This window comes from Arachis hypogaea, chromosome 3, assembly GCF_003086295.3.
Source record: "Arachis hypogaea cultivar Tifrunner chromosome 3, arahy.Tifrunner.gnm2.J5K5, whole genome shotgun sequence".
Classification (NCBI taxonomy): Eukaryota; Viridiplantae; Streptophyta; class Magnoliopsida; order Fabales; family Fabaceae; genus Arachis; species Arachis hypogaea.
This window is the reverse complement of record NC_092038.1, coordinates 5,143,290-5,165,185: the sequence shown is the minus strand read 5'-3', so window position 1 is coordinate 5,165,185 and position 21,896 is coordinate 5,143,290. Positions and strand designations below refer to the sequence as shown.

The following is a 21,896-nucleotide window of genomic DNA, read 5'->3' as shown; positions in this document are numbered from 1 at the left end:
TGTAACCAAGTTTTATTAAAAAAAAAAAAGGTCTCGATCCTTTGCTTCGCACAGAGTTTTATTGAGCTATTTAAAAATATTTTAAGTTTCTAACTTCTTTAAAATATATATATATATATATATATATATATATATATATATATATATGATGCTTTTTATTGTGTCTAAATTTTAGACATAAAATTTAAAAATAAAAGAGTAAATTTTATCTTTTTTTGTCTTTATTTTTAGTGCTTGTTTGGATGCTATTATTTTGATAAAAAAAATTTAATGAAAAAATATTTTTTTATTTTTTGCGTATTTGGCAAATTTCTAGTAGTAAAAATAAAAGCACTAGAAAAATTAAAAAAATATATCTTTTGAGAAACTATAATTTACATTTTTTTAAAAGATCTTTTTCTATTAAAAAAGATGTTTTTTATGTAATAAATAAACAAAAAAATATTTTTATATTGTTATATCAAAACATAATTGATAGATAAAAATATATTTTTGCATGAAATACTTAAATATAAAATTACTTTTACTTTTCCATAAAATCTTTTAAAAAAAGATAACTCGAAAAAATATATTTTTTATAAAATTTAAGCACAAAAATCATAAATACCAAAGAACTCTCATATATATATCACTCCGTTCATATGGCTGCGTTTGTTTACATAGACAGGACAGCGAGACACAAAATTGTGTTTGGCAGAAAAGACATGGACAGAGACAATGTATCAGAGACACTGAATTAGTGTATTTTCTGTCCATCCTGACAGAAGGACACAAAGACACTGACAAGAGACACAACTTATTTTTTATTTTTTCTTTTATTATTCTTGTTAATTTTTTATAATTATATTTTTTATCTCAAATTTTTTGAATGAAAAAAAATAAATAAATTGAATTTTCATAATTTGTTCTAGTTTATCACCAAACAGAATACCAGAACACAAAATTTTATGTCTCTATCCATCAATGTTTTGTCCGTATTTTGTCCTGTTATCAGAAACAAACAGCCTATGGATCTATTAGACCTAACAAAAAAGTCCGATATAATTTTTGTTGTGCTGAATTAACTGTTACATATGCAGGAGTTTTTATCTTGAGGACACTAGTTGACTCCTTCCTATTTTTAGACATAAACTCCTTCCTAATGTGTGAGGAGAGTATTATCACTAGTTAACCACATAAAAGACTTATCTTGAGGATACTCATCTTCTAAAAATGCTTAAAAACACTATTGTAACTCCAACGACCATAACTTGCACAAGCCTCATGAAGCAGATTTACAGCTAAACAGACCTAAAGCTTCCAAAAACCAAACAATGCAATCCATCAAACACAATTGAGGGGCTCTCAAGGAATGAATAAGACTCAAGATGTCCAGAGAAAGGATTTGGCTTAGGAAATCAAAATTCCAACCTCTAGTGGCAGTGGCAACATCTATTTCTATTAAATCGACCAAATAATCAACATTATTAATATCCACAAGGTCTAACAAACACAAGGGATCCAATGATTTTTCCAAACAGAATTTGTTCATCATCACAAATCCAATGATCTTTAGGTTTGCAAATATTTTTTCAGCCAAGAAGATGAATCTTCATTCTCTCAGTTGAACCATTCCCAATAAAATTGAGACAAATAGTGTCAATTTGATCACACAAACTTAGAAGAAAAATTATAGTTGTATCCATTAGATAAGAAAGATCGTTGCTGCTGCTAACAACGTATTTGCTTTTCTAACCGTTGAGCTTTAGAGACATGCAGTTCAAGCTATATCGGAAGTCATTATATTTCACTCAATCATGAAAAAGGAAAATGTCCAAATATTTGTCAAAAAATTTTCAGTAGGGAGCATATCTTCTGAACGAATATTATATTATTGATCTAACTTGTTATAGATAGTGAAAATTTGAAATCGCATAATACTTTGCTTTGTAGTATATTTAACAGGCAAGAAATAACAGAATTGATGTATTGATAATAAATGGAAGGGTGGTAAGAAATTAAACAATGATCAAGGTTGTAATTAGGGGTTTTTACAAGAGTTTGTACCATCAAAAAGTTTTTTCTAGAATTGGTTTTCGTGATGGACTAGTCAGTCAGATCAATGAGGAAGAATCTATATCTATAGAGGTGTTGCCATCAGTTGAAGTGGAGGAGGTAGTATGGAATTGCGAATCAACTAAGGCATGGGGTAGTGATGATTACAATATGGATTTAATTAAGAAGTGTTGGGAAGAGATTAGAGATGAGTTCACTATGATGAGTTTCTTTGAGACAGCTAAGCTACCAAAGGATTCAAACGTTATATGGGTGACTTTGGCACCGAAATTTGTTAGAGCAAAGGAGATTAAAGACTTGCAACATATTAGTATGGTTGGCTATGTATATAAGGTGATATCTAAAGTGTTGTTTAGGAGGTTGAGAAGGATAATGCCATGATTAGTCGGGAAGACGCATAGTGCTTTTGTGAAAGATGGAAAAATACATGATGGGACTTTGATAGCCTGTGAGACTGTTGAGTGGCTAAAGTTGAGAAAAAAAACTTCTGCAATTATTAAGTTAGATTTCCAAAAAATGTATGACAGAGTTAAGTGAAGCTTTGTAGATATTGTTTTAGCTAAGATGAGTTTTGGTCAGAGATGAAAGGAGTGAATTAGGGAATGTGTAGTTACTGCATCAATGTCAGTACTGATAAATAATGGTCACCGACGAAGTCCTTTAGGATGGAAAAGGATTTGAGACAAGAAGATCCTTTGTCTCCATTTCTCTTTGTTCTTGTTGTTTATGCTTTGTACAAAATGATAGGAGAGGCAATTCGAAATGGTGCATTTCCCCATTACTGGTAGGGAGGGATAATATAGAGTTGTTTCATTTCCAATTTGTAGATGACACTATATTATTCTTCTCCCTGGAGAGGAAACTGTGCGAAACTATAAGAGGCTTCTTCGATGTTTTGAATTGATGTCTGGGTTAAGTATCAACTTTGAGAAATCTAGCTTGATTCTGGTTAATTGTGAGTCAGATTGGGTATATCAGATGTGTGGTGTTTTGGGGTACAAAGTGAAATACCTTGGTATCAATCTAAGGGTGAATCCACGGCTTGTGAAAAGATGGAAATCAGTGATTGATAAAGTTGAAGAGAAGTTTAGTCTATGAAAAGCTAAGATGTTAAATAAAGCTGGTAAATTGGTTCTTATAAAATCTATTCTTAATAATTGCCAGTTTATTATCTTAGTTTGTATAAGATGATGAAGATGGTTGCAGAAAATTTAATTACAGAAAAGATTTTTTTGGGGTAAGGAGGATGGTAAACCTAGGATTACTCAAGTTAAATAGAAGTAGTACATGCACCTAAAAAGCTAAAAAGTTTAGGATGGGTGATGCATTTGTTCAAAATATGGCGCTTCTGTTTAAATGGTGGTGAATGTTTTTTAAAGAAGATTGTACGCTTTGAAAAAAGGTGGTATGCTCGTGTAATAACCTCGATCCGAATCAGATGCTATGCACTCAGACGCTCCTTATTAGAGATGGTCCTTGAAAGGACATTTGTCAAATGCAAATAAATGAGCAATATGCGAAAGAGAATATGATTAATAGTATGTATATGGAGTTAGGAGATGGGAGGATGATTAGATTTTAGGAAGATAACTGATTACATTGTGGTGTTCTAAAGTCTTTCTTTCCAAAATTTTTCTTGGTTTCAAACAAAAAAGGATCCACTATACCAGAATGTGAGTTTTAGGATGGGTTAGATTGGGTGTAGAACTTCCAATGAAGAAGATATCTCTATCAATGGGAATTAGAGTTACTCATCCAACTACATAGTGTTTTACAAGAGGCCAAATTGACAAGAGAAAGCAAAGATACAAATGTATGAAAATTTGATAAAAATGGATTGTTTACTACTAACTCATTTGTACAGGTGTTGCAGGAAAAAGATTACCGATATATCAAGTTATAGCTTCACCAAAACTATTTGGAATGGGCTGGTTCCACCTCGAGTTGAAATTTTTACTTGGTTTGTATTAATTATTTGTAGAGTTAATACAAAGATAGGCACGTTTGATGTAATTGAATCTAATGACAATTTGTGTGTTGTGTGGTAAGGATGTAAAGAGTGTATACCATTTGTTTGTTGTTTGTGAGTTTTCGTGGAAGGTGTGATGTGTTTTGATTTATAATGGTGGCCATTCATGGACTATCCTAAATACGATAAAGGAACATTTTAAAAGTTTGACAAGAGTAACAATGAGAAAGGATTATAACAAGAAGTGGTTGATAGATTTTTCGCTATTGTTTGAAATATTTAATGAGAAAGAAATCAAATGACCTTTCAGAATAAGGCGTCAGAAGTTGTTAATGTTGTTAAATCTTTATTTAAAAACTATAAAAAGTGGAGTTGTGTTGATTCTTTTAATTATTGATGACAATATTAGAAGTGACAAAAGAATAAAAGTTATAAATAGTCTTGTATTCTTGTTGTTTCTTTACTCCACCTTATTATGGTGAATTTTGTATTTCAAAGAATATATATAAAAATTCAACTCTGAATCATTTACCTTACTTTATTTGAAATATTAACAATAATAACTGTGCATTAGCCCAGTAACAAATATTTTTAAAATTAATTTTATTTGAAAGAAATTAAATTAAAAATAAATAATTGCGTTTGGAATTAATTATATAAAATTAAAACTGATTTATTATATAATATATCTTTTAATTACTCTATTATTAAATACAGAGAACCCAATTTTAACAATATAGAATAGATAGATAATAGATTACTTATTTCTACAATAAAATTCACTTGTCATTGTTGATGTGATCATTAGTTACTTGAAATGGATCTAAAAAGACACAAGTTTAGTCCACTATACAGTTTCCACCTGTGTACCAAATTAAACTGAGTTTTCATATATTGATTGCTTGTAATAGCAGACTATACATTTCAATATTTTTTTTTTTTTACTTTGAGTAGTAAGGTAATGATCTGACAGGTTGATATTAAAAATTTACAATCATGGAAGTAGCAGAAGTTTAACAGTCAAATTACAAGTATAAAAAAAAGGAAAAAAGAAACTCTTAATATGGCCGCTTAGGATATCAAATGTACTTTATACTTCCAATCCTCTCTACCAAAAATGATCAATGGAAGCTTTGAACACTGATCTTTGCTTGTGGTCCTTCTTGAACATAAACAAACATACACTCTGAGTCAGGATTCAAGACATTGAGCCATTGTGGAAGTTCATAAATGTTCTTCTCATTTGTTGGAGATAGACCCCATATAGATCCTGAGAGATTCTCAATCACCAACTTGAGATCTGTTATTGGCTCCAAAGAAGTGTTCTTGATGATCACTCTGTGGCGGTAATAAGTTGTAGCCCCAACAGTCCATGAGCTAGTAATTGAGTGAAGGAACTCAATTGGTGCACCTGTAACATAACCTTATCATTCTTCATTCATTGTTTGCAATTAAAAAACAACCATGCTATACGAAGACAAAGAATCCGTCACCAAATCAGTCGCTCATATAAAATACATTGAAAATGAATTAACTAATACATATGTTTATACACAAATACATGAATCAACTCAAGCAGAGGGCATATATATATAGGACCTTACCTTCTAATGTTTTAGACAATGATGTTTTCCATGAGCTTGTGGTATCTGTCAAGCCAATAGATGTTAGATTAATATAGATGACTATAAACATAAAAAAAAAGTGAAGACTTAATTCTTTGATTTTGTCATAGTTTTATCATTCTTTTGTACAATGTTCTAGTTCATCATCTATTTTGACTTTGTTACTCACTTGGTGTTTTGGGGTGGGGCACTGATGATTCCTTATGGTAGTAACCTGTGACAATTAAGAAAAAGTGCTTGGGGTTTATAGAGGAATAAGCAAACAAGTGAGTAGATTATTGCTTAGTGCAGAATATGGTTCACCTGAATTGCCATATAAACTCTGCAGTTTAGCAAAGATGCCTACAAGAGGAGCTGATCCTGAAAGTGTAGGCTCAGTTTGTTCATAATTTGATCTGTCATCAGAGAATTCATCATTTTTATCAGGACCACCCACAAGGGCACCATAGATGATGTTAGGATTCGGTTCGGCACGGTGATACCATGCCTCGAATCCTTGGATGCAGCCAACCTCAGACCTAATAGAAAAGATTGAAGCAATGGAAGCTCCTCTGTGGTGAACATGCACAGGATATTTTGGTCCAGATCCAACCAAATAGCTCATACCCTCAGGGTTTTTGCCAAGGATGTAATCAGCCTGTGTCAACCAAATTCCACAGTTTCAGTAGCAGAGTTAGCTGTGATATTGTTAATAGGACTTGAATGTTATTGGTTCAATCCAGTAGTATTAGAAAAAAAGTACAATTGTGTTACAAGGCCAGCACAATTTATTATTTTCGACCAGCAGTTAGCTAACAAGTTTACAGATATCAAAAGAAAGTCAAAATGCACCAGCAAAATACTAGTATAATAGAACACTGGTAGGACAAAAATCCAATAGAATATAATTATATGACATGCCTGTGATTTTGCAAAATTGAGGAGCTCCTGAGGCTGAACTTGTCCATCTGGACAATTAATCTGAGTTTTTGCATCTGATAGATACTTAGAGTAAGCAACCAAGAGAAATGCAGAAGAAGAAACATACTGCATGTTGTTCCATTCGCGCACGTATACTAGACCACCTATTAAGCAATGAATTCCATCAATAGAATCTATAAAAATCGCACGTATACTAGCACACCTTATATGTACACATAAAGCAATAGTTAGAAATGATGTTACCCTTTAGTGACTAACCTGGAGTCTTCTGGACATTGTAACCATCATTCTTTTGCAAGGAAGCACAGGTAAAATAATCTGCCTTGGCTTGATACTGCTTTAGTGTAGAGGCATATGAACCAGCCTTTCCTTCTAGTAACACCTGCAAATTGGATTCAACCATTTATCTGCATGTTTCTATTGAACTATAATTGGTACACACATTTGCATGTTAGAACTATCATAATACATCCCCTCACGCAAGAGTATCTTTTACAGTTTGAGTGAATTTTGCATAGGTTTCTAAAATGTTTTTGTCTTAGGCTGAATTTTTTTTTTTGCAGACTAAGAAGGATCGAATTTTTGACCTTTTAGCCATAGAAGCTCTGATATAATGTTATGAAATCACCTGTTCTAAAAACTTAAACTAATGGAAAGAAATGCATGAATAGTTATACATCTAACAAGAAGAAAATAGGGAAGGAAAAGATTATTCTAGTGGTTGATTACCTTCGACAAGAGGATTTGTACACCGGCATATTTATTGTCCCAAGAGAACTCCTTCACTGCCCAGCCAGTTCCACCCATGTACACAGCATTGTCCACTACATACTTTAGGTAGTATTCATCATCAGTTGCTTGATGCAACCATGCTGCAGCCCATAATAGTTCATCCTTCACATCAAAAGGTTATTTGATTTAGGCTTGTGCATTGTAAGACACAAATAGGACTATAAACACACAAAATAGAGAAAAATATTTGTTTACTCACTGAGTAACCGGAAGAAGTGTAGAATTGCTGAGCACTAGTTATGGAATCATCATATAGACCCCTGAACCTATCTGCAAATGTGAAGAGCTGCCACAAAATATATACAAGAACATCAATAAAGCTCCTTTGACGATTGATCAAACAACTTTTAAATGTTGCGTCTTGTATTCCTTTCAAGTGTATAAGTGATTTTGGTTACCTGTTTTGCATGAATTAGGAGAAGACTAGAGTAAGAAGAGTTGTAGGGCTTGAAGGCTATGGATGCTGCAGCCAATGCAGCTGCAGTTTCACCTGCAATATCAGAGCCAGGATGCTCTTCATCAACTTTATAGGCAGTTCTTGAAGTTGTCATGTCTTCAGCACGCTCCCAGCAATAGTGATCCGAGGCTCCATCCCCCACCTGAAATTCCCATGGCAAACCAAAATTCAAATGCATGTAGTTGTCTTCGTGGAAAGTAGTTAGCTGAGAATCATGAAATGATTTAACATGTTTGACTAAATTGTTATCTAACAGTTCTCAACTATGAATTTTACTGAAGACAACTGCAAACGAGTCTTCACCTATAAACAATGCTATGAAATAATTGAAATAATAGTTTGATCTTAACAACAAACCTTGTGTCACAAGTAATTTAGCATCCAAAATTTTATAACCGAACAACAAACAATAGAAACTATCAGTAGCAGTTTACCTGTCCCCAAAGAACATTAGGCTGAGGATGTGCTTTGAGGAAGTAATCAGTTCCCCATTTAATGGCCCATAAAGTGTGTCCCATTTGGTTCAAGTCAGTGATCTCTTTTCTGAACTCAATGGCTCCCCATGCAAGCATTGTCACACTATATGCCATTGGCAGCCCAAACTTCACATGATCCCCAGCATCATAGTACCCTCCCACAAGGTCCACCTGAAAAACATAAACAACTATAATATAAAACATTTAACACAAACAAAATCCATAGTGGGGCTCAAAAAATACAAAAATCAATTCATGGGGACAACTCACTCCTTGTGAAAGTCCATCATTGAGGCCAGAATCACCACGCCACTTGACTCGCTGCTGAGGTGGCAATTTACCAGACCTTTGAGCTTCAAAGAACATCAAGCTCTTGTCAACAGCATCACCATAGTTGAAGCTTGAGGAGTAGGCTAAGCTTGCCCCTAAAAATAAGCCTAAGTGCAACAGTAGTAGTGTTATGATGCATAAAGAGATGTTCATGATGGTTAGAAAATGAGAAAGAGAACTACTGTGACCAAATGAATGAACCAACAATGTTTCTTTCTTGCTTGCACCCTTATGCATGCATTGCAAATACATGACAGTTTCTTATATATATAATATAACACAACAAAGAAGAAAGAAAGAAAGAAGAATCATTAATCAAGATCAAGGGATTTGAGACTATGTTATGCTATGTGGTAGGCATCACGTTGTCATTGGCGTTGACATTGGACTGTGGACACTACACACTACGAAGAGGTTCTCACGTTTTGACGTGTTAACGTGCTTGTTAATAACCAAATATATAACACTATTTCATATCTACGCCCCTGCCTTCACATTGTTTAATCTGAACCTTACTTGGATATGGATATCATGCCAAATGTTTATAGGTACTACTACTAGAATATAATATTTAATTATTCTATCCAATCATAGTATATATCACAAATTAAACACCATGTATTGTTTTTGGTGACTAAACAGAAAAAAAAAGAGAAAAAGAAGCAAAACAACTAGCATTACAATTCAATTTAATAGAATGAACGGGAGGTGGAACCCAATGCAAATACCATCTATTGTTTGACTATCTATATCCTTGGCTCTGGATTTAGTCGCAACACAGAAAACAAATGAATGAAAAGTTGGTAGGTGTTTAGAAATGGAAAAGTCTCTAATATTTTTATACGAACACCACAGTATTTTTTTATTTCTTTCTTATTCTTCACTTCTTCATCCATTATCTACAATTTTTTTTATTCTTTTCATTTTTTAATTTCATGTTTAAAAATATGTTTATTTTGTTCAATATATATATATATATATATATATATATATATATATATATATATATATATATATATATATATTATGTTTTACACAAATGTGAAGGAACTTTTTTTTACTCAAAATTTATGTTTATCTGTTGTTCCTACCCTGGCCCAATAATAAAGGCCTAGGTCCAAATAAGAGGCCCAGTCCAGAGGATCGAGCCTTACTAAACGCCAACCTTCACACTTAGAAGTCGGTGCCAAACCCGACTTACTCCCAAGAAGTCGGGACGGAGAACAACTGGCAGATAAGCACTCATTCAAATGAGTAACTGTCCCTAAAATCTCTCCAACTACTTTAATCAAGCCATATCTTAACACCCTCAAAATATGGCACTACTCCAACGGTAGTTATTGGCTCACCACTACAAATACCCTGACACCCTTTAGGTATCTCTAAGCCCAATACTCTCTAGACCTGCTCACACCCTTGCTAACTTAGGCATCGGAGTGTCTTTGCAGGTACCACCCCCCATTCCCTCACGAGCACAAGTCGGAAGGAGGCTCCAACGTGCAAACTAGCTCGGAAGCCATCATCCGCGGACGATTGGGCCAACCAAAGCCATCCATCTTATTAATCTCCGCTTACCCACCGTAACATCTGTCTATTTATATTATGTTTATTTATTTATACAAACAAAATACATGTTTTTATCTCTGTGTATTATTTTTATTAATTTTGTACAGAATATAAAATAATATTTTTAAAAAATTAAAGAATTGTGAAAGTAATGACAAAGGAAAAAATGAATAAAAATGAAAGAAAATAAGTAAATTTGTAGCGTGAAATTGAAAATGTAGTCATGGAGAAATTTATTTCTTTCTTTGACTATGCTACATAGACACCAAAATTAACTATCAAAATCAGTTATTAATATAAAATATATATTAAAATATAAATACATATTCAAAATAAATTAAATCACATATATATTTATATACAAATACGTTTTTAGTGTAAGAATAACATTTTTGTTCCATCTTACATATGCTGTTATAATTAGCTAAAAAATTTTCAAGCTGAGGCGACTATCCTTCCACTTCCCCATCATGATGCCTTAATATTGTCCTGTCCGGAAACCACTCCGAGCTATAATCGTGGTTGTTGTCCAAGCCACTGTCTTCTCCGACAGTTATAAGCCTCTTCAAATTTTGCACCACAATTTGGAGGTTTGGTGAGAAAGGAGCATGATGTGAAGAGATCGCCCTTGTCACATCCAACTGCTTTTCCCTCCATTCTTCTTCCTTTTCTCTCATCTTCTCTCGTCTTCTTTTCGTTTCAACCTCCATCTTCATCACACTCCAATCAAATTCCCCCATCCACGTCTCTTCAACCACTTCTTTCTGCCGTCTTTCCTCTATCCACGTCTCTTCCATCTTTTGTTTTCCCTCCCTCCACCTCTTGCTCTTGTCCTCCTCTACGTCCTCTACCTCTTCAATCTCTTCCATTTTTATATCCTCTCTTTGACTCAAACATGTCTCTTTCTCTGCCTTCTGCTGCCTTTCCTCTATCCATGTCTCTTCTATTGTCTGCCTTCTATCCCTCCACCTCTTGCTCTCCTCCTCTTCCATGTCCTCTTTCTCTTCAATCTGTCCCCTTTCTCTCCCCTCTCTCTGACTTTCACACGTCTCTGATCTCTCTTTCTTCAGCTGGTCCTCCTCCACCATTATGTTCTCCAACAACTCTTCCATATCTCTCTGCATTGCTTCATTTGCCATACTCTCCTTCTGCCGTCTCATGTCTCTCTCCATTTTTCTCTCTTCTTCCCAGTTTCTCTCCTCTTCCCTTAGCCTCCTCTGCCTCCGTCTCCATTGATTCCATAAAACTATCCACCATGAAATACTTCTCGCCCTTCTCACCTTACAACAGCAAAGCCGCTTCTTGAAGCTTGACAATAATGCCGAACAACAAAGGCTACAAGTTCCAGGGGAACGATTATCATGATTTGAATCATCATCAGATAATTCAGGGGATGACCATTCTTCCTTTCTACTTGAGACTGCCGCTAGAGTTTCTTCCTCCATCTCATCACTTGGTGATGTTGTCACAGCCTCCAGGAATGACTTTTCTTCTTCTTCTTCATGATAATAAGGACACGGGAATTGTATATCATCCATGTTTGTTTCATTCTTGTACACATAAACTCCCCACTGTCTTAAGTTCAAGCCTGCTTCACACTTCACCTGCACTGCCTTCCAATCATTATCATGTCCAAGACGCACATCAAGCCTCTTCCACTCCTCATCACTGAATAGTAGTCGCAGGTCACACAAGAGCACATGATCCTCTGCAAGAGCAAAACTATGCCTTTGAGGGCGCTGGCTGTATATATGCTCATCGTCAATGAACAAATGCAGACTAATATCTTGGTAGTCCATTTTGCCAAACTCCAACACTAGAGCCATTACAGGGAACCTGCCACGTGCCCATAAGAAGGGGATCCCTCCAGAGTCACAGTAGTCCAACCATTTTGGAAGTTGTGTCTTCGGCATCACAATTTGCAATCCTTTTATCTCTTTGCGCATCTGTGATCCCAGACAGGGATAATAAGATTATAAGGGCCTTATTTTGCTAAACAGAAGAAAACAAGAGAGGAATTAAAAGTAATAAACCTGTGACCATAGCGTGGATGATGAGTATGTCCTTAAGGAATTGCAGTGTCTTGCATCTACTTTTTGAATGCTAGAAGGAAGTGCTAAAACATATTTAAGGCTTAGACAGTAACTAACATCAAGACTTGTCCAGAAAAAGGAGTGTTTAAACGGGATTTTCTCAAAGCAGTTTGAGGACACAATTAAGTCTTTTAAATAGGGAAACATCTGCATAATTTTCTCAAGGTCATCATCTGATAGACTTGCATTGCTAAGATGCAAACTCATCAAACGATATTCTAGAAGAAAAAATGTATCTACATTTAATGATTTCCGAAGTTGAGAACACCCTCCAATCTTCAATGTTCGAAGCTTTGGAAACCATCCTGTAAATACACATTGAAGTTGCTTACAATTTGTCATGTCTAAATATTCGAGCCCACAAAGACTGCTAGCGAAAGATAGCGGAAGCTCTCTAATAGCAGTATGTATTACAGAAATCTTTAATAGTTTATCCATGTTTTCTCTCAACCTTGGCAAATGCGTTAGTCTTTTACACAAGTCAAAAGAAAGATATTCAAGAGATGGTAGAAAGATTTCTGGTAGAAAACTCCTTAGTTGAGTGCAGTCTGAAGCACTCAAATAAACAAGTTTAGAGAGAAATCCAACTGAATTATGAATCTTAACTAATTGCTTGCATCCGTCAAGTACCAAATCTCTTAAATTTGGGGCTCCAGACACACTAGGAAATTGAGTGATGGACTGGCAATAGGAGAAGTTCATGTAAGTCAATTGATCAAATTTCTGCAAAACATTAACAAGAATTTGCATTTAGAAATTCATATGTAAAATATTTCAGATTTAAAAATCGAATAACCCTAGATCATAATGAAGTATTTTTTTTACAAAGAAAAGAAGACGAGCAATTGTACCTGAAATGGCTTCTTTAATACAAGAGAACTACAAGTTAAATTGAAGGCAGCAATTTTACTGGGATTAAATCCTGCTGCTGGAAAAGATGTTGAAGGGTACCCTTTCCAATCAACAAGTCTTAATGTATTGGGAAGACGAATACGCTTTGAGGAGAAGCTTGCATTGTGAACAATGAGAACTCTAAGTTTCATCATTTTCTCCAAGGTATCATCACAGCAGTTGACTTCTCCATAGCAATCTAGTTTCATTCCTTCAGTTTTACTATTTTCCTTTACCAAGAGTAATTATATGCACTTCATTAAACATACTCTTGTACTAGCACTAACAAAAAAGAAAGCAAATAAAGAGAGCTGTAATGTTCTTAGTTCTTACCCTATTTTCAGTTAGTACTTCAAGAACATCTTTACAAAGCCATAACCTACTGCGTTCACCAGACTCTTTTGGTGCCTCTTGCTTCACAATCTCTCTACCCATGTCTTGTGTTAGATCATGCATCCTCAAGTAACCATTTTCAATGGTTATGAGAGATTTATCAACTAGTATTTTAATACCACTGTCTGTGTAAAAGTCACAGCCATCTAGTATTCTTTTAACATATTTCAATCTCTGCCCATTGAAAAAACATGCAATGTCAAGGAAAATTTCCTTTTCATTGCGTTCAAGACTGTCATAACTTATTCTAAGAATATTTTGGATATCTCCATGAGGATTCTTCTCATATTTGTCCAAAGAAGACTCCCACACTTGCAGATCTTTACCAATCAATTCTGAGCCTATGACTTTTAAAGCTAATGGAAGACCTTTTCCATAACGTATTGCTCGATTCGACAAGTCTTCATAGTTTCTAGCAGGAGTACTCATCTTGAAGGCATTCTGACAAAACAACTCAAGTGATTCTCGATCATTCATCATTTCCATTTCATAAATCCTTCTGATCTGATGAGCTACCAGCAAATGTTTATCTCTTGTTGTTACAATGATTCTGCTCCCAAGACCAAACCAGTCACATCCTCCTGCTAATTCTTTCAACTGTTCTATCTTGTCAACATCATCTAGAACTATGAGAACTCTTTTTGTGCTGAGATTGGCTTTTATTGTATGTATTCCTTTTTCAACACTGTCCAACTTGATCTTTTGCACCCCAAGAGCATCTGACAGGATCTTTTGTTGCAGGAATATTCTCCCCTTGTCTTGGTTGGAAGCTTTTCTGACATTGGAAATAAAACAAGCACCCTCAAATTCATTGCAAATGGAGTTATAGAAAACCTTAGCGAGTGTTGTTTTGCCAATTCCACCGGTTCCGATGATCCCCAACATGAAAGTGTTCTTGTTAGACTCAATATCTAAGAGTGACTTCAGTTCTGCAACTCGAAACTGCAGTCCAACTACATTCTCCTCCAAAGGTATCTGTTTAGGAGAAATTTTTGTGGCGGCCTTGCAGACAATATCTTGAATGAACTTGAATTCGAACCTGCAGAGTGCAGAGCAGATAAAACATACAAATGGCTTTCAAATCATGAAGTTCATTCTATCTTTTCCTAAAAAAAAAACAGATAAATCTTTAATATTCTTTCTCTTTGGCGATTTCAAAATAGTTTATACATGTTTAATTTTCCTACAATTATTGCTGGTTGTTTTTTGGTATAAATGTAATATTAGGGATTATAAAAATATGATTTAGCTCATAAAATTGTACATATAAAGATTATCGTTAATGAAAGTTTTTTTATTTAATATATATAACAAATATATTGAAAATGTAATTTCTTTTATAAATTGAATTTTCAAATGATAACTTTAAAATGTACTTTTAAAATATATATTAGCTAAATTCATAAAAGTAGTGAGTAATTATCCAAATCAGTCCATGAAGTTTTTAAATTCCGACATTTTAGTCCATCAGATTTCAAAATACACAAAACAATTTTCAACGTTTATCTCCGTCAGATAATATAGTCCCTTTCTAATTTGATCCAAAGAGTGACATACAAAACAGTTCCCAAAGGAGAATGTTAGAGTGTAAAAATATGGAGAGTTGGCTAATATCTATTCAAATACAAGACAAAAATTAAAAAAAAAAATGTTGACCACCTAACATTTCTCTCATAAAAAGTAGGAGTTACAATATCATTTTCCTGAAAAAATATTTCATATTGAAATTGAAGTATATATCACATTGTACCGCTGTAATTGTATTACTTACCCTTCTTTTAAATGATATCCTGTTATGTTAGATACTCCAAGCAAGGCCGACTTCCACTTCTGCACCTTCTCGGAGTAACAACCAAACTTATTTTCATGAGCAGCCATGGCAAGCCTATAACTGTTTCTCTGATGCCGTACATCTGAAGGCTCTATTTTGTAGAATATGGGAAACACAAGCTGGCCCTTTTCCCCCTGACACTCGAGGATCTTGGCAAGTTCATCAAGACACCAAGTGGAATCTGCATAGTTCTCGGAGAAAACAACGATTGAAACCTTGGATTCTTCAATGGCCTGAAAGAGTTGAGGTCGAGTCGTTTCTCCCACCCTCAGATCCTCGCTATCCATGAAGGTTTTGATTCCCTTGCGGCACAAGGCATAGTAGAGATGACCGGTGAAGGCGTAACGCGTGTCTTCACCCTTAAAACTCAGAAAAACATCGTAACTGCTGCTGCTGTTGCTGATGGTCTCAGAACCAGTTTCTATTTCTTCAACTGGATTTGCCATCACTATGTGCACTGATAAAAATAATAATAGCAGTAAGTAGAAGCAGAAGTTAAAGTATTGTAATGATGTGCTCCTTTAAATGATTCACATCTCACCATGTAAACATTTTTATATATTAATGAGTGAATTGCCTTTCGGATTTACCAACTTAAATATTGGATTGTACAAGGCAATGGATTTGTATGTATTAGCCAACCAGCTGTTGCAAGATAAACTTTTGGAGGCATATGCTGTTTGGTAGAGTTCATCCAACATCCAAGAACAATGAATCAATGCCCATGTACCTTCAACACTGACAGATCTACAAAATTTAGTTATTAATGACAAAAATAACATAATTATTTTTTTAGTTAAAAGATCAAAGTTATTTTTTTGGGACAATGGTCAAGCTAAATAAATCATGAGACTTAAAATATAACAAAATTATTAAGTGTTATTAAATAATGTTTATTTTAGGAGTCTTTATAATAACACATTTCTGTTTTATACTTCATATACCTGAAGTTTGCAATGGTTGTTATGCTGTCATAGTATTCTTCATGGATAAGGTACAAAATTTCAATTGATCAAAGACTTCATTCTAGAGAGAGAGATCATTTATTCATTTATTTAAAAATGATTAACAAAAAACTGCATGCAGGGTGAAGGTTCTCTTCTCTTCAATAAGTCAAGATATTGATAATTATTAATTCGATTATTGATATAAAGAGATCCTCCTTGTTCAATTTACAAATACACACACATTTGAAACGTACAAAAATCTACTAATTTACTTAATTGATATATTCAAAATATATTTCTTGAAATCGGAAATTTTGATTATTAGTCAGCATATGAAAGTATTTGTTCGGCTTAGCCAATAATGCAAAACGCAAGTCTATACAGAGAAATGGACTTGTCAAAGCGTCACTGAATCATGATATAATGCTACTAACAAATCAACAATTCTGAAGTATGTTCTGGCCAAGTTAGTTAAACCAGCCACAAAACACATAAATGCAAATATAAGGATAGGTTGGCAAGATCTTTTTCAAAGAAGCATTCTAACTAGAAGCAATGATTATCCTAATATGTATATAGAACAGGAAAAATGAAAAGAAAGACAACTTTTCTTCATCAGAAAATGCAAATTAATAACCCAATGAATAAAAATTAAACAGGCCAAGTGTAGAGAGAATTGGTCACCCAACCTTGTTAACTCATTATATTGCAACATGGCCACATGCATGTGTTCTATGGGGGAACCTTATTACTTTAGTGTCCTCTAAGCTTCGATGTCTGACTCCCCTTCCTCTCCATCATCCTCATTTTCGTCCTCCTCATCTCCGTCTTGTAGCATTAAGCTCAAGCATTGGTCTTCTTCTATTGGAGCCATAAGCCTCTTCAACTTTTCTACCACAGTTTGGAGGCTTTCTGGGAAGCTAGCAATGATGGCAAGTTCCTCAGCAGAAGATAATCTCTTCTTCGTCAAACTCCCTGGACTACGAGGTACACTCTCCAACCAGTATTTTGGCGACCCACTAAAGCGGATACCTTTCATGCTTGTTTCTTCCTTGTAAACATACACTCCCCATTGAACTGGGATGATGTCTGGTACACACTTCACCTTCACTGTCTTCCATTTGTTACCATGCTCAGCATGTGCATCAAGTCTCTTCCACCCCTCATCACTGAACAATACTCGTAGGTCACACAACAACACATGATTTTCGGCAACTGTGAAATTATGCGATGGTTGGTATGCAGAGTAATCTCTAGAGTCAATGGACAAGTGCAGACCAACAGGTTGATAGTTCATTTCTCCAAACACAAACGCCAAAGCCACAACAGGGAACTTGCCACGTACCTCGAAATTCAGGTACTGTGGATAGCCCTGCCAACTTCCATGATAGTCCCACCATTCTGGAATCTCTGTATTGGAAGTTGGCATCACAACTTGTAATTTATGTATCTCTTTGCGCACCTACACATCAAATATATTGCTTCAGTATTTTTCTCTCTCTTCTTTTTAATCATTATGTTGGTTAAAAAGATATGAAATGATTTCAAAGTAACAAACCTGTGCCCATAGCATATTTGTTGTGTTTGCACTTAAGAAACTGCAGTGTCTCACATCCACTTTCCTAACACTAGAGGGAAGTTCCGGAATTTCTTGAAGATTTAGGCAGTAACTCAAATCCAAACTTGTCAAGTAGGACGATTCTTGAACGCATGCTGGAATAGATACAAAGTTGTTTGATGAAACATTTAAGACTTCCAAGTTCGGAAAACTCTGCATAATTACATGAAGATCTTCGTCACATAAACTTGCATGGCTTAAATGCAGAGTTTTTAAACTTGGACGGCACTCTGCAGTAGTTGCAAGGCTTTCTCTGAATCTTGCAAATGATCCACCAAGTTGAGGGCATCCTCCAACTTTCAATGTGACAAAATTTGGCAGCATAAATAAGCTGCTTGGAAGATAACCAAGTTTCTCGCAACTTGTCAAATCTAAATAGAGAAGTCCTACAAGATCAACAAAGGAATCTGGAAGCTCTTGAATAGCAGTAGCTTTCAAACAAATCTTTAATGGCTTATCCATCTTTCCCACTATGTCTGGGAAGAGTCCAAGTCTTCGACACCAGTTAAAGGAAAGGTGCTCTAGTAAAGGCAGACAAATTCTTGAAAGAAACTTTCTTAATTTAGTGCACTTTGAAGCTCTCAAATATGTAAGGTTTGGGAGAAATCCAACTGATTCGTCAAACCTAACCAAGTTTATGCATCCATTGAGTATCAATTTTCTTAAACTTCGGGCTTCAGATACATTAGGAAAATGAGTGATTGATTCACAATGGGAGAAATTCATGTAAGTCAAATGCTTAAAGTTCTGCAAACAAAAATAAATAAATTAAAAAAGGTAACAATATATTATATGAATTCCACGAATCCAACCATTGAATTGAGACACTTAACCATATAGATTAATCATGTAAAATTTTATAAAATTGGGAAGAGATTTAATATGTTAAACACTACTTTATTTTGACATAACACAATTTTGTAATATAAGTCAAGTCTCGTCTTTGGATTATTTGTCTATTATTGGTGCCATTTTGAATTTTCTAAAATTTGCTAAATTAATCACAAAGGTAATATAAATATATAAAAAGTTGTCTAATGGTGTAAATTAACAAGAATTACGCATAGTCTAAATGGATCCTTGTGTATAAATTTCGAGTTTTAGAAGAAAGTAGTCTGCACAATAAAAAGCGAACCTTTTATAAGAAGGGAATCAGACAACTAGTTGTACCTGAAACGGCTTTTCCAACATGAGAGGACTATGACGTAAACTTAAGGCAACAATTTTTTTTAAGTTGGACGGAATAGAATTTGAAGGGTACCCCTTCCAATCAAGCAGCCTTAATTGCTCAGGTAGAGGAATAGTCCGACATGAAAGGTTTGTGTTCCGAAGAATGAGAATTCTAAGTTTCTTCACCTTTTCAAAGGCAGTGTCAGTCCAATCATGTTCTTCACATTGAACAAGCTTTATTCCTTCAATTTTTTTATTTTCCTGTGAAATAAGAATATGTCACATTAAATGTTATTAATTTTGAGGAAGGCTTGAAGGGGGAATAAAATAAAACAAAACTTTTCAGAACTTTTCCAATGTGTATTGATGGGAGGAAGACAAATAATTAGAATACCCTGCATCTGACAGGAAAAAGTCAAAAAGCTAAATAAGAAAGAAAGTTTGTGTAGTTCTCACTTTATCATCCGGTAGTAGCTCAAGAACATCTTCATGAAACCATAATCTGCTGCGGTCTCTAACTTCTTTTGGTGCCTCCTGCTTCACAATCTCTCTACCCATATTCTGTATTAGATCATGCATCCTCAAGTAACCATCTTTGATAGTTACGAGAGATTTATCAACTAGTATTCTAATACCATCTTCTGTAAACATACCACATCCATCTAATACATTTTTTACATATTCCCATTTCTTCCCATTGAAGAAGCATGCTATATCAAGAAAAATATCCTTTTCATTGCCTTCAAGACAATCATAGCTTACTCTAAGAACACTTTGAATGTCTTTAGGAGGATTCTTCTCATATTTGTCCAAAGCAGACTTCCACTCTTCTAAATTTTTATTAATCAAATTAGACCCTATAACCTTTAAGGCTAATGGGAGACCCTGGGCATAATGTATTGCTTGATTGGATAGGTCTTCATAGTTTGCTTTGGGCCTTCTCATTTTGAAGGCGTTCCAACAGAAGAGCAGTAGAGATTCAGGGTCACTTAGCAATTTCATCTCGTAAATCTTTTCGATTTCATGAGCTGTTAGAAGATATTTATCCCTTGTTGTTATAACAATTCGAGTCTCCTGACTAAACCAATCACATTCTCCTGCCAATGCTTTTAATTGTTCTGTCTTATCAACATCGTCAAGAACAATAAGAACTTTTCTTTCCCTAAGTCTCTCTTTGATCATAGTGATTCCTTTCTCAACACTGCGGACCTTGATTTTCTCCTCCCCAAGCAATTCTGAGAGGAGCATTTTCTGTAGATGTACTAGGCCCTCTTCTTGATCTGAAATTTTTCTAACATTGAAAAGAAAACAAGCACATTCAAACTGGTCGCAGATGGAGTTATACAAGGCTTTGGCAAGTGTCGTCTTTCCACTCCCACCAATTCCAACAATCCCCAACATGGTATTGTTATTATAGAACTTTGTTTTGGGTGATTCGCTACTGGATAATACCCTGTACCAAGAATATAGATGTGACTTCACTTCTACAACTCGAGTTTGCAATCCAACCATATGATCCTCAATAAGCAATTGTCTTGGAGGTATATGAGTCAATGCCTTGCCTACAATTTCTTGAATAAACTTGAATTCATACCTGTAGATGTTCAAACAGTTTTCGAATATTGAGATTCGTCATTGAATGATCATGCAACATTTTAATGATAATCTTTATAAGTCAGTTCTAACTTCTAATAAAGGATTTATTTAGTTGACATTAAAATAATTGATAAGTCAATCTTCACTTATATGACCATGTACACAAGATAGCGATTCAAATCAATATAGAAGTACCAATTAATGAAAATTAAGGATATCAATTTGTAATAGTTAATAATGGTATAGTTATATTAATAGTCAAGCATACCATTACCACCCATCCTCACAATTATAAGAGAATTAAAAATGTGATTTAGAGTTTAGACACTAAAACAATCGGGGAGAAGGTATTTATTACTTACCCTTGTTTTAAATGAAATCCTTTCATGTTGGATGTTTCAGCCAAAGCTTCCTTCCATTCTTTCACCTTCTGAGAGTGACAACCAAACCTGATTTCATGAGCATCCATGGCTTCCTTGTAAGTGTTCCTCTGATGCCGTACATCTGAGGGCTCTACTTTGTAGAAGACCGGAAACACAAGTTGGTACCTTTCCCTGTGACACCGAAGGATCTGGACGAGTTCATCAAGGCACCAAGTTGAAGCTGCATAGTTTGTTGAGAAAACAATAATGGAGATCTTTGAGGCTTCAATGGAATGAAGGAGTTGAGGTCGAATTGTTTCTCCTGTTCTGAGATTCTCATCATCGATGAAGGTGTTGATTCCGTTGCGGCAGAGAGCATCATAGAGATGACCTGTGAATCCATGACGCGTGTCTTCACCCCTGAAACTCAGAAAGATGTCGTAGTTAGTAGCCATGGTCTCAGAAGTTGAAGCTGGATTTGCCATCCCTGTAAATGCATTTACAAGCAGAACGTTGAATGAGAGTAATTGACTTCACTAATTCTAACTTAACAACAGTTCATGAAGCACAAGTATAACGTTAATCTTTATTAGTTTTGATCAAATAGTGAAATTAGTTTTAAAAAATTATTCATTATTTAAATTAATCTTTAAATTTTTTTAATTAAATTTATTTTCTAAATATTTTAACTTAGTTTAGTGCATCTGTCATTCTCAACATCAAAATTTATTGATGTGACATATAAAGTAACATTAAAAGATAGTTAATACGACAACTTTATAAAATTAAATTAAATCAATCTTA

The 21,896-nt window shown here is 34.6% G+C and overlaps 2 protein-coding genes across 2 annotated transcripts; both read right to left on the bottom strand.

The window, feature by feature from the left end:
- Positions 1 to 4,893: 4,893 nt before the first annotated feature.
- LOC140172931 (endoglucanase 5-like) lies at positions 4,894 to 8,844 on the bottom strand. The gene is made up of 11 exons (XM_072232272.1): positions 8,566 to 8,844; positions 8,254 to 8,466; positions 7,761 to 7,961; positions 7,562 to 7,648; positions 7,300 to 7,464; positions 6,829 to 6,952; positions 6,550 to 6,713; positions 5,953 to 6,286; positions 5,819 to 5,863; positions 5,629 to 5,673; positions 4,894 to 5,435 (listed from the first exon to the last, which is right to left on the bottom strand). The coding sequence occupies exons 1-11, from the start codon at positions 8,776 to 8,778 to the stop codon at positions 5,146 to 5,148; spliced, it is 1,881 nt and encodes a 626-aa protein (XP_072088373.1). The 5' UTR covers positions 8,779 to 8,844; the 3' UTR covers positions 4,894 to 5,145.
- A 1,680-nt stretch (positions 8,845 to 10,524) lies between these two features.
- Positions 10,525 to 21,667, bottom strand: LOC112771910 (uncharacterized). Its single transcript, XM_072230534.1, has 11 exons — positions 21,093 to 21,667; positions 19,591 to 20,728; positions 19,135 to 19,395; positions 17,905 to 18,711; positions 17,116 to 17,808; positions 16,143 to 16,146; positions 15,340 to 15,856; positions 13,509 to 14,607; positions 13,136 to 13,405; positions 12,225 to 13,007; positions 10,525 to 12,137 (listed from the first exon to the last, which is right to left on the bottom strand). Exons 1-11 carry the CDS (start codon positions 21,575 to 21,577, stop codon positions 10,641 to 10,643), a joined length of 7,554 nt encoding a protein of 2,517 aa, XP_072086635.1. The 5' UTR covers positions 21,578 to 21,667; the 3' UTR covers positions 10,525 to 10,640.
- Between the last annotated feature and the right edge of the window lie 229 nt (positions 21,668 to 21,896).